This window comes from Cervus elaphus, chromosome 5 (genome assembly GCF_910594005.1).
Source record: "Cervus elaphus chromosome 5, mCerEla1.1, whole genome shotgun sequence".
NCBI lineage: Eukaryota > Metazoa > Chordata > Mammalia > Artiodactyla > Cervidae > Cervus > Cervus elaphus.
In genome coordinates this window covers 101,086,161-101,099,555 of record NC_057819.1, presented here as the reverse complement: position 1 = coordinate 101,099,555, position 13,395 = coordinate 101,086,161, and the positions used below count along the sequence as shown (strand labels likewise).

The window sequence follows — 13,395 nt, the reverse complement described above, 5'->3', positions numbered from 1 at the left end:
TAAGGCCTCGGGGAGCCTGAGCAATGGTCTCCATGTGGTGTGCACGCTGGCAGTAACGGTGGCTCTGGTTACTCAGTTTTCCTCTGCTTGTACCAGTGATTGTAACAGTTCCTGGTGTGGCGTGCACGCCCTGTGCCAGACACCTCCTCTACATCATCTCATTTAATCAACACTGTAACACTTGGGATGAGGGATTATTATTATTATTGTTGTTGTTGTTAAGTTGCTCAGTCATGTCCGACTCTTTGCTAACCCATGGACTGTAGCACACCAGGCTTCCCTGTTCTTCACTATCTCCCAGTGTTTGCTCAAACTCATGTCAATTGCATTGATGATGCCATCCAACTATCTCATCCTCTGTTGTCCCCTTCTTCTCCTGCCCTCAATCTTTCCCAGCATCAAGGTCTTTTCCAATGAATCGGTTCTTCGCATCAGGTGGCCAAAGTATTGGAGCTTCAGCATCAGTCCTTCTAATGAATATTCAGGGTTGATTTCCTTTAGGATTGATTAGTCTTGCTGTCCAAGGGACTCAAAAGTCTTGTCTAGCACAATTCGAAACCATCAATTCTTTGGTGCTCAGCCTTCTTTATGGTCCAACTCTCACATCCATACATGGCCACTGGAAAAACCATAGCCTTGACTAGATGGACCTTTGTTGCCAAAGTGATGTCTCTTCTCTAATATTATTTTAATATGTATTTATTTGGCTGTGCTGGGTCTTAGCTGCATTGCTCAGGATCTTGGATCTTCTCTGGCAGCATGCAGAATCTTTAGTGTCAGCATGTGAACTCTTAGTCGCAGCATGTGGGATCTAGATCCCTGACCTGGGATTTAACCTGGAACCCTGCATTGGGAGCAGGGAGTTTTACCCACTGGGCCACCAGGAAAGTTCCAAGAAGGGACTGTTATTATCCCCATTTTCAGATGGGAAAATTCCTAGCCTGGGGCTGGGGACCACCTGCAGCTCTTCTGGTAGCAGAAGCTCCTTCCCAAGTAATGTCCCTGTTAAGGGGGGCTGTGGGGGAGAAGCACAAACATCAGGAAGTTTTTCTGCTCAGACTGGGGTCCCCTGGGGGGCTACAGGCCCACTGTTGCCCACAGCTTCCGAGGACTCAGGCACATTCTCAGCGGCTTGCGATGAGCCACGGTGACTGTGAAGGGCGCAGGGCAATGGCGGCAAGAAACAGGCCGCTCTGAGCTGGGCGGGCGATGGATGCGGCGGGTAATTTCTCCGTTCTCATCACAATTCAGTTCACGGGAGACTCCCGGAATGTCTTTATCCATCACAGATGGTTTGAGGAGATGATAAATTAATATCGTTTAAAGGGAGGCCCGGCTGAAATGGTTAAATGGTAACGTCTTCTTTGCTGGCTCTAAAGAGAAAGAGCCCCCGAGTCCATAAAGAAGACAAATGGTAAACAAAACCGCCTATCCCTCTTGACAGATTCCAGGACGAGTATCACTCACACACCCTTCTGCAGAGAAAGGGGAGAAACTCATCTCGTCTGACTTTGTATAGGACAACAGCCCAGGCCATAATGAGGCCTTCCCAGGGCTGTGAAATCGCGCTGAATAGCAGAGAGTGCAGCCGCCTGCTCCCTGGGCATGTTGACTACAGCCCTTTGTATGCACTAGCGCTGCCAGCCCCCGTCTGGTTCCAAACTAGGGGAGGGGAGAAAGAACCCAACAAATTTGTTGCTATGAAACTTCCCTTGGGAGGATGGCATAATGATGCTTGGGACGGAATGCCCTTGCTCCAAGCTGTTCTTGTCTGGGTCCACCCCTGCTCTCAACTGAACAAGGTCAGGCGTCAGCCCATCACCAGCAGTGTATGGGTGGCCTCAGCCCCCTGCTCGGGGCTCCTCCCAGGCCCTGGGAAGTCAGGGGCTCAAGGGGCCCCCATGACTATTTCCAGGCACCCTTACGTCAATGGCCAAGTTGAGTCAAGAGGCACTGCTGGCTGTCCCATTTTCCCCATGAAATGCATTTGAGACAGAGCAAAGAAGTACAGCTTTCACCCCAGGGCTACAATCTACATGATTCTGGAAGCCTCTGAAAGTGAACCATCGGGGATCAAAATACTGGGATCAAATGCTGCCACCAAGGGAACCATTTCCTTAAACCATCCAGCCTTGGGAAGACAAAACAGTGGAATTCTCCGAAGGTGATGAGAGAGACCCCTGTCTGAAGATCTCAAGGGTACACATTCCCCTGCCAGCATCTGAACTATAGCTGGTTCCCCCCAAATCTCAGGGTCTTTCTTTGGTGGGGGAACTGTGGACTGCAAATTCCCACATCTCTAAGGGGGTAACATCAGGGAAAAAAAAAAGCTAAGGGGAAAGATGGGGAACTTTCAAGAGACGTCTTTCCTCACAGTGAAATGGCAGGACCTTTCAGGCCACATTCTTCTTTTCACCAATCAGACAGCATATCTTCCACATGTTGTCTCTTCTCACCAATCACAAAGCAGAGCCCTTCAGGCCATGCTCTTCCTCACCAATCAGGAGGCAGGATCCTTGAAACACTATCTTCCCTCACCAATTAGGAGGCAGGATCCTTGAGACATTGTCCTCCCCTGCCAATCAGGAGGCACTGAGAATCTCACTTTTCCTAACACATTTCCCCAGAAGGATAAGCAAGTATTCTTTTGAGCAGATTCCATCCTTACATTTTTTCCTCTTCCATGGGTCCTTCTCTGAGTTAACATCAAAGCGGTTGCTGTCCAGGGCTGGGAGGAAAGACAAAGCCATCCAGGCTGACCAGAGCATTTGAAAGAAGACAGGACCCCACCCTCGCCTGCCTGTATCTGTTCCTCCTGGAAAGCAGCACAGGAAGCCTGCAGCTCCACACCACTGAACCAGAGTGGCAGAGCCCCAGAAGATGGTCTGCAGGCTCCCAGGACCCTGTGGCCTTCTGAGATCTCACTCTGAGCAGTGTCAGGCCACACACGGCCCTTGTCCCTCCCCACAGCAACAAAGGAAAGGGAGGGGATGCAGATAGCAAAATGACCAAGGCCTTGCTCCTTCCTGACTCTCCAGGGGACATGCCTTTCCTTCTCTGACAGCTGAAACTGGCACTACAGGAAGTGACCACTGCCCTTCCAAGCAGAGCTCAGATCTTCTCATTCAAGGGCACAGGGCTGCCCACCTGACTGGTCCCCGTTGAGTAAAATTTTTTGGCCAAATCCCCAAGAAATCTATGTGCAACCAGTTGTTTACAAGACCCTGACTTCAATTTCTTCTGTAGAAAAAAGACAACAAAACACTTGGGTACAAGGCACTGGCTACCTTCCAACTACTTTCTCTGAAAACCCAAAGCCCTCCTTCCCTGGTGCCCCTGCCTTCCTGCTACTGTGGCTATTTCTTGGGTACCTTTTCCCAGGTCAGCTTTCTCAATTCCTGGTCAAACTCTCCTGGGGCTTTCTCACCTGGATCAGTGGTTTCTAACATGGAAAACAGCCCAGCTACCTTAATGCTTAAATTTCTCTCGGCAACCACCAGAGGCAGCCTTAGGTCCACAGAACTGGAGAGAGACCTTGTGTGAGGGAAGCCACCCTCTGCTCATTTGGAATCTCAGGGATTTCTCTGGGAGAAGACAGACTGGGAATCTGTTTTTTAGAGAAAAGCATTCTGCACCAGCAGGGCAGGCTGCATGGGCCCCACACTTAGAAGGGCACAAGCTAGGCTGAAACTCTGCTTGCCATTTTGAAATTCTTAGCAATTTCTGAACCAGAAGAAGTCCCATATTTTCATTTTGCACCAGGGCCCACAAATTATGTAATCGGTCCTGCACACAAGTGCCCAACATCTGGTGGATTTCCTGTTAAGAAGATGATACTCTGGCTTCATCCAGGGCTAAGCAGTAGCCATAGAAGGACTTCTCTGCTGCAGCTTCTCATCCAGGCCTAGGTTGGCTTGGGTCTCTCCTGCCTCAGGGTCCTTACAGGCCCATGTGAGGATGCCAGCCACACTGGCTTGTGGCCCAAGAGCCCTCGGAGATGAATATCTTCCCAGGAAGTCAGGCTCTTGGCAAGCAATGTCTTTAGGCCCCAAGATTTGGACCCAGAGAGCCTTGGTTCCAGGAATTCCCAAAACCAAATGCATGTAGAGGAGTTGGGAGGAGGAGAGGAGCACTTCTCCCCTCCCCCATTGTCACTAAATTCCCTGGCATTTCATCAACTCCTTGGAGTCATCTGATCACGGCTTCATTTTTGTTAGTGGGAGAAAACAAACAGCACAAAGTTAAAACATTACCACTTGCTTCAGTGAAAGAAAATAGAGACCCCTGTCTCCCTTTAATTTTTTGTCCTGAGAAGTGAAACTATTTGCAGGTGGATTAAATGCTGCTTCTGAGCCCCTGCCTCTCACCCCACTTTCCCCCTCCCCAAGTTGCCGACATCTGTGAAGGTGCGCATCTGTGTGAGTGTTGGGGGCTGGAGGAGGTGGGGATGGGCGCACACCTCCAAAGAAATGCATCTGCAAGGTTTTGGTGAAAGAGAGTCCTTTGTGCCGAGAGTAAGCCGGGCGAACATGACCCCCGCCCTGCGGTATGCGGCACACCTGTGCGGACAGAGGGGGCGGGGCGGGGCCTGGGAGCCCTGCACCCTCGCCGGGATTACCACCCCCCTTTCTTCTCCCGGAGTCGCGTCTCCACCGCCCCTTTGTTCTGGCTTACACCTCCAAAAGGCGTGCATGCATGCAATGATCTCAGCGTGGGGATAAGAATAAAAGAGAGAGAGGGGGAGACAAATAGATAGACAGACAGACAGACAGATATAGATAGATAGATATAGAGAGATAGAGGTGGCGCCCGGGCCTCGCCCCGCCTACCTTTGCAGGCCTTGCGGTGGGTGATGGGCTTGCCCAGGTCGCGGTAGTAGCCCTCCTTGCAGTAGTGGCAGTGACGGCCGGCCGTGTTGTGGCGACAGTTAAGGCAGACGCCCCCGCTCTTGCGCCCCGACAGCTTGTAAAGCTCCATGTTGAAGCGGCACCGCCGGGCATGCAGGTTGCAGTTACAGGCTGTGGGAAGCAGGGACACGGGTCAGAAGGGGGCCACCGAAGACCCTGGACATCCCCTCCAGTTCCCCCTCCTCCACAGTCTGACCTCAAAGCAGCCTTTCCTCTGGAAGCTTTTCCTAGGCTCCCCTGTTTGCATCCATCACCCCTATGGACCACCTGACTGTGCCTGACCCATCGCCAGGCACCTGCTTCCCTCCCCATGGAGATGGTTCAGTTCCTGCAAAGGATCCCCACCCCCACCCTCTATCTATCCCCAGTCAGAGTTGGGAGGTGCAGCTGGCATCCTTCTTATGCCCAAATCCTGCTTGTTATGGGCTGAACTGTGCCCCTCTCCCATCCCCTATTCATGTGCTGAAGCCCTAACCCCAGAATCTCCAAATGTGACTTCTATTTGGAGACATCCTGGCAGACAGAGGGCTTCCCTGATAGCTCAGTTGGTAAAGAATCTGCCTGCAATGCAGGAGACCCTGGTTCCTGGGTCGGGAAGATCCGCTGGAGAAGGGATAGGCTACCCACTCCAGTATTCTTGGGCTTCCCTGATGGCTCAGCTGGTAAAAAGAATCTGCTCATAATGCGGGAGACCTGGGTTCGATCCCTGGGTTGGGAAGATCCCCTGGAGAAGGGAAAGGCTACCCACTCCAGTATTCTGGCCTGGAGAATCCCATGGACTGTATAGTCAGACACCACTGAGCGACTTTCACTTCACTGGCAGACAGAGGACCTACCCTAGAGATGGGGCCTTTAAGGAGATGATTATACTAAAACGAGGACATTAGGGTGGGCCCTAGTCCAACCACTGCTGTCCTCTTCTTATAGAGAGGAAGTCTGGACACACAGAGAGGTGGCAGAGGTGCAAGCCAAGGAGAGAGGTCTCAGGAGAAACCGGACCCGCCCACACTTTGATCTTGACTCCAGCCTCCAAATTATGAGAAGTACACGTGTGTTGGTTTAAGTGCCCCAATGGGAGGCATTTTATCACGGCAGCCCAAGCAGATGCATGTACTGCTTCTGAGCATCACTTCTACCCGTGCACACTCTGCACGTCCTTGAGCTCCAGACACTGGCCTGGACTCTCCTTTTCCCCACCTCCTCCTGCACCATCTCCCCTCCTGCCATCAACTTGCAGAACTTCCTCCCACAGCGTCGTGGCCACATTCCTGGCAGCCAGGTCCTCTGGACAGGCCCTCAGCATCCCGCCCCTGGCCTTCACAATCCTGCCTAATCCTGCTTTCCTCCGCCTGTTCCCCACACTAGTGCTCCTGTGGACTTTTCCCCTCCGCTCTGATGCTCTCCCGGGTCTGCCTGGTTCACCCCTCACAGCAGTGACCACCTCTGTGCTCCTGACCTGCAAATCCACATTTCCGGCTTCCGCTTGGAGGTCTTCATGTGGACCCAGAGGCACCTCCCCCAGACCCATTCACTGCTCTCCATTCATCAGACCTCAGACACCGACCTCCCCCTACCCCTGCCCCACTGAACCCTTCAGGCTCCCAACACTATAACCCGAGCAGGAGTTCTGAACCCCTGTCTGAGGATGTCCAGCAGTTACTTAAAATTTTTCAGTGGCTCCCCACTGAATAAAACCAAAATCATTTAACACTGCCTCCAGGGCTCTGTATAAACTGGTTCAGCTCCTCTCTCCCACTGTAGCTCTGCTCAGCCCCCTCTTAGGCTTTCAGCCTTTCAGTTTCTGGAGCAGGCCGCATGTGAGGACCCCTCACCTGTCCCCTCTGTGGGGACAGGCATGTGCTGCTCCTTCCCTCCTGGGACTCTCTGCTCTCAAGCCCCCTTCTCATCTGACGGCTTCCTTCCATCAGCCCTTTCTTGGTTTCAATGTCACTTCCAGGCTCATCTTCACCTTCCGCCAGCCCGGCTTACACACGAAGGCTCTGAGCTCCCCAGGCAGCCAGCAGGGGCCCCCCCAATCAGCATGTTACCCTGTGACACTGTTACCTGGTTCTTCTTTAGGCTTCTAACTCGGAGGCATCTCCAGCTTAAATCTGGCCTAATCTTGCACACTCTACAACGTGACTTGCCTTTGCTTTTGTGCTAAGCTTGTTTTAAATAGTTTTTTCTTTTTTCCCCCTGACTGCACCACGTGGCATGTGGCATCTTAGTCCCCTGATCAGGGATTGAACCCATGCCCCTTGCATTGGGAGCAGAGTCTTAACCACTGGACCACCAGGGAAGTCCTAAATCACCTTTTATGTAATTGTTAAATATATGTTTAATACCAGACACTTGAAAAACAAAAGCAGAAAGGTTAAAAAAAAAATGCACTCAAATTTCCACCAACTGCTGTTAATACCGGGTCTTTCCCTGCAGGCTTTAATTAACATTTACTCAGCTGTGGAGCTCTTTCTTTCTGACAGACATGGATCATCCATGTACCTCTAGCTTCCCAGCCTATTTTCGCATGATGATGAATATTTTTTAATGTCAGATAATGTCCTTCATAATTTTGAAAGTCCTCCACCGTGTGAATACACGAAATGGATTCCTTGGAAACAGAAGTTGATGCAGTGAAAAGCTGGGCCTTGGGACTTCCCTGGTGGTCCAGTGGTTAAGACTCTGGCCTCCAATGCAGGGGGTGTGGGTTCAAGCCTTTGTTGAGGAAGATTCCACATGTGGCGAGGTGTGGACAAAATTTCAAAATAAAAAGCAGAGCCTTCCCAGGTTGGGCAGTTATTTCCAGCTTTTCACTATTATAAACAACACAGTGGTAACCACCTTTGAACACGCATGTGTGCACTCTGCTCTGATGACTGTCATACAGTAAATTTCTCACAGCAGAATTGCTATGTTAAATTTTGGTGTTTTTAACTTGAGATCCCAAATGCCTAATTGCCCTCAAGAAAGGCTGTCCTGGTTTACTCTCCCATGAGCAGGATGTGAAAGCTCCTACTTCCTATTCTCCATACTGCTGAAAAGAAAAACAATATGCATTTGGTATCAGCGTTCCTTTTTTTTTTTTTTTTTTTAACCTTTGCCAATTCATCTGGAAAACACACATGCACACAATTTTTATTTGTATGTCTTTGATGACCAGTGAGGCTGGACGTTTCTCTGGATGTTTGTTTTTCTATTTATATTTCGTTTTTTGTGTATGCACTGCCTGTTCATGTCTTTTGCCCAGTTTTCAAATAAGGTGGGTTTTTTTCTGATGACATCTATTGAATTTGTATGTTTTATATACCAGTTGCAAGTATTTTTACCAGTTTCTTATTCACATACTACTTTGGTGATTTAAAAAATTTTGCCTCTTTCATTTTTCTCTCTGATGTTATGATAAACTTCTTTAAATATTCTTCCTAGAGTCACTCTCCAAATGACACACAATTTACAAGTAGAGACGGATGAGGGCTTTTGAGGACGTGCTGTGTGTGATACAAAAGACCTCAGCTTAAGCCTGAAGTCTGGAAGAAGCATCTAGAAGCCAAATTAGGCCAAAGAATGACTCCCAAGAGCTTTACAAGTATCCCCTCATCACCTCCAGCCCTCAGGGCCGAGTTCAACTACATACAAAGAAACCTATTCAGCCCTGCCCTGCCCATGAGCACAGGGAATGATACAAGTTCACTGTCACTGGGGACTCACTCAACCAGACTTGTGGAGAGGGTGCTGCTCTGAGGGGTTAAGCAAATTACCAGCCTAGGACCACTGAGCCAGGAAATGGGGGCCCAAGACTAGAGCCCAGGTCTCTCGGTTCCTGGCCAATTGCCCCAAAGGAAAGGACCCAGGTCCCTGGAAGAAATAGCTCATCCTAGATCAAGGGTCAGAATCCAGATCTTTTCTACTAGGACAGAAGTCACAGGGCCTGGCAGAGGGATCTGGAAGGATCTCCAGGGTGACACTTCCTCAGGCCTCTGGGCTAGGAGAAAGGCCTCAGGAGCAGCATCTTCTGGTCCATCTCAGAGGCAGATGCTAAGCTGGTATTCACATCTGCAAAGTCAGCCCAGCTGTCCCTCGTGACCTCCTGGGAGCTCATCACCCCGCTTCCCCACTCCAAGGGAAACCTCTGGCTGGTATCTCTCTTCTACCTTCCACACACCTTCCACCAACCGAAGCTCTTCCCAAACAACTGGTCACACAAAAGAAAGCTCAGAGACTGAACATCAAAAGGCAGGGGTCCCCCGCCCCCTGCCCAGTCCCCCCTCCTCCTGGAGTTGTCAGGGGACATCAGTGACCATTGCCCACACTCAGGCTTCTGCAAAGCATTTGACGGCTTGTTTTCTTTTCTCTTTGTTTTATTTTCTCTGCACAAATGGAAAAATGCGTCGGGCCAAGCAGCTCACATCTGGAGCCCTCGGCTGCACACAGGGATGTCGCCCGGCTGCCAGCCTGTCCCCTGCCCCTTCCCTGGAAAGACACCTTAATCCCTCACGCCTTCCTGTTTATCTCCTGCCTCTCCTGGAGGCAAAAATATAGGGTATTAGTTCTGTTATCAGATTTCAAGGCGGGAAGGAAAGGGGAGGTTTGTGAGAACGGAGAGGTCAGCCCGGGAGACCAGGGAGGGCAGAGGGCAGCAAGCACCGCTGCACCCTGTCCAGGGGGTCCCCTGGCCACCCAAGGGAGCTGGTCTGGCCTGCACCCCAAGCACCATGCCCTCCTTCAGCTGTTGCGTGGAGATCGCCAAGGACACTTCACGGACAGCTGCATTTCAGACCCAGAGGCATGACATGGGGACATCGGGAAGGAAGAAGGAGGAAGCGAGCTCCTCACCCACCACCCAGCAGGGAAAGAGGCCCAGGAGATGGGGTCCCATTTTCCTCTCCCATCGAAAGGTCCTCTAAGCCTCTTCACACATACCTGTCACCACCATTCCTTAAGCTTCTATGAACTTCTCTCACCAACCTGAACTGTCTAATCCCTCTCCACCTCCAGGTGGTTCAATCAACACATTGGTAGGTGCTCCAGCTTTGTGCCAGGTTCTGCGCCACAGGCCCTGAGGGCGACAGGAGCTCCTGGTAGCATAGATGGATGGGGCAGACGAGCAAGCTCTTACATAAAGTAGGACAAATGCTCCCCTCAGTGGGGTTGGTTCCTGGAGGATGGGGACAATGTTCATCCTTATATCTTCCAGCCCAGAGCAGACCTCGATATACTTTCATTGTACAAATGAGAAAAAGAGAGAGCAAAAATAAGAAAGCAAGAGGGAAGATGGATGGATGAATGGATGGATGGACGGATGGATGAATGGGTGGGTAGATGGATGGATGAGTGGGTGGCTGAGTAGATGGACACATGGATGATGGATGGGCTGGTGGGTGGGTGGGTAGGTGGATGGATGGATGATGGGTGGATGAATGGATGAGTGTATGGGTAGACGGGTAGGTGGGTGGATATATGGATGGGTGGGTGGATGAGTAGACAGATTAGGTAAGTAGATAGGTAGAAATATAGAATAGGTGGGGGACTGACACCCTCCACCAAGGCATAGCCTTGTGGCATTTGTGATATTTCTTGTGGCTTTGAACTCCTTTAAACTTGTCCTGCTGCTTTAACTCATTGATTTTGCTCCTGTCTGCTCAAGTGGACTGCAGTGCTCCAAGAAGAAAAACCTGCATTAGGCTGCCCTGGACTCCTCCTGGGACTCCAAGGAAGGCCTAGTAAGACCTCACACACCATGGCGACTGAATCTGCACCTGTTGGCTTGCTAACAAACCTGTTGGTTTGTTGGCTTTACCAGTCACAGGAGCTGGCCCTCTCCTGAAAGCGTGATGTGCTAAGCCCAGTCCCCCCACGGCTCTCCCAGGCCCTGGGAGAACCCAGCACCCATTGCTAAGCTGGATCCTGGCCCTGTCTCTCAGAGACTCAGGTCCTGGCTCCCCTGAACACCATGTGGCTCAGGGGCGCTCGTGGAACAGGATGGGCCTTGTTCAATGGGCCCTCTCGGAGTTCTGAGCGCAGGGTCCTCCCCACCCTCCCCACACACAGGGTCCATCCTAGCATTTTCCCCTGCCTTCCAGGTCAGTACTTCTGAGAAAAGTTGCCCAGGTTAGTCTGGCAGCACAGCAGGGCACTCTGGACTCATGTATCTGCAACTAAACTGCCCCAAATAACCAGCCCCTGTGTGTTCCACCCACAGGCTGGGGGCTTTGTATGCAGGAAACAGTCCCCAGCTCTGGGCCGCCTGAGTGCCCATGGAAGCACAGCTCTCAGACCTGCCATGAGACCTCTCACTCATTACTAGTGAGACCAGCCCCCTAACTGTCTGATCCAGCTGTCCCTCCATCCGTGGACCATTCCACGAGCAAAAATGGAGCAAAGGACAGTCACCACTTTCGCTGGTTAAGCATCTTTCTGATCAAAGATTTCAACATTACTATCATTTTAGACCTGTTGCTTAAGTCACCTGCTTCAAATTCGAACATCTCAGGTGTCTCTTCAGCTCAGCTGAGCGCCTGACACCTTTAAGCAACCTGATGTCAACATTTCAACAACTTAAACAGGATGGACGCATTTCCACACGTCCAGGCTACTAGGGCAGGTGGGGACATGATGGGCACTGACGGGGTTGTGGGGGGAGGGGCTGCCTCCATCATCAGTCCCTTTGCTAATCTGGTCTGTGGCTGCCAGGTGAGGCCCACAAGACCTCCTCAACCACACACGAAATGTCCAGAACATTCCAGGTTGGGGATTAGAGCCGTGGTTCTCAACCACAGGCCATTCTGTCCCCCAGCAGACGTCGGACAACGTTTCTACAGACATTTTTTGGATGTCACAACTGCCAAAGGAGCTGCTAATCAGCATCTTGAGGACAGACACCAAAGTCCTACCCAGGACAGAGCAGGCACAGCCAAGTCATCTCGCCCCAAATGCTAGTACTGCCAAGTGTGAGAAAGCCTGGGTTAGAGAGATGGTGAATCCCTCAGCCCAAGGGTAGGGGAAGCTTTACATCCTTGGCTGCTGCCTCTAACAGCCAACTCTGCAGCTTCAAATGCCACCCAGGGAGCGGCAGCCGTTTCTTCCTTCAACACATGCCAACTGAAGCCTTTAAAAGGACCAGATTGTGGTGTGAGCAGACAAGACAGAGATCTGCCCTCAGGGCGCTTCTGTCTCAGAAGAGAGCCAGACAGCAGTCTGGTAACCATACCGTAGGCCTGGAATTTCCAACTGTGCCTAGAGCTATGGGAGCTTCAAGGCTAGTTCAGAGGTAAAGAATCCACATGCCACTGCAGGGGAAGCGGGGTTGATTCCTGGGTCGGGAAGATCCCCTGGAGGAGGAAATGGCAACCCACTCCAGTGTTCTTGCCTGGAGAATCCCATGGACAGAGGAGCCTGGCAGGCTGTAGCTGAAAGGATCGCAAAGAGTCAGACACAACTGAGTATGCATGCTAGAGCTATAGGGGTACTGATGCTCAGGGAGGCCCTTCTGCTGAGACCAGATAGAGAAAGCATGACCTGAAAAAAAAATCAGAGGACAGACAAGTGTTCTTAGCAGCTTCACAGCCTCTTGGGCTCACCCCAGCTGGGCACCACCGTGTCGCATTGGCAGCTGATGTCCGGGTGACAAGCTTTAAGCCCTGTATTCAGAGGGAAGGGGTAGTCCTCAATAGTGAGCTGACAGCAGGACTTGTTGTTCAGTAGGCTGCAGGTGGGGCATGACCACCTGTGCTGCTAACACCATCCCAGGTGGTGCTGATGCTGCCCATCCCAGGGCCACACCATGAGGACCACTGGTTCAGAATATGCAGAGGCAAAAAAAAGATGTGTGAAGGCAAAGACAGGACCTAGAACCTCACACTTGAGTGGAGTTATGATTGTTGTTGTTATTGTTGTTTAGCCACTAAGTTGTGTCCGACTCTTTGAGACCCCATGGACTACAGCCCACCAGGCTCCTCTGTCTATGGAATTCTCCAGGCAAGAATACTGGAGAGGGTTGCATTTCCTCCTCCAGGGGATCCTCCCAACCCAGGGATCGAACCCGTGTCTCCTGCAGTGGCAGGCGAACTCTTTACCACTGAGCCATCGTGATTAAGTAAACTCAAAATGGTACACAACGAATACAACATCACAAGGCTGCAAGGATGAGAGGCAAGAGAACTGGAGCTGATTTGGGAGAGCGGCGACCTGAGTGCTGGTCCTGGCTCTGCAGCTCACCCAGGTGTCCATCATTGGAAAGCCCCCTGGCCTCTCTGAGCCTCTGTGTTCCCATCGGAAAAATGAGGACATTGGGCCTGATGGTCTCCAAGTTCTTTCCCGGCCCTGAAAGTCTATGGCTGTGGGACACCAAGACTCTTGGAGGTTAAGGGGCAGGTTCTACCTGGCAGGGATGCTTCTGGGAGTTCAGGAGGAGTGTGCTCCAGCTGCAAACAAGCCACAGGGGTGGGACTGAGTGGGTCAGGTGGCAGGAAGACCATTTTCAGCCTGCAGG

The 13,395-nt window shown here is 51.4% G+C and overlaps 1 protein-coding gene across 3 annotated transcripts in view; it reads right to left on the bottom strand.

Moving 5' to 3' along the window:
• The window catches only part of NTN1 (netrin 1), a 206,520-nt gene that overhangs the window by 66,293 nt on the left and 126,832 nt on the right, over positions 1-13,395 (bottom strand). For all 3 annotated transcript variants that reach the window (XM_043903824.1, XM_043903823.1, XM_043903825.1), the window contains exon 3: positions 4,830-5,018. In XM_043903824.1, coding sequence (XP_043759759.1) covers positions 4,830-5,018 — 189 coding nt within the window. The remainder of the gene's footprint in view (positions 1-4,829; positions 5,019-13,395) is intronic.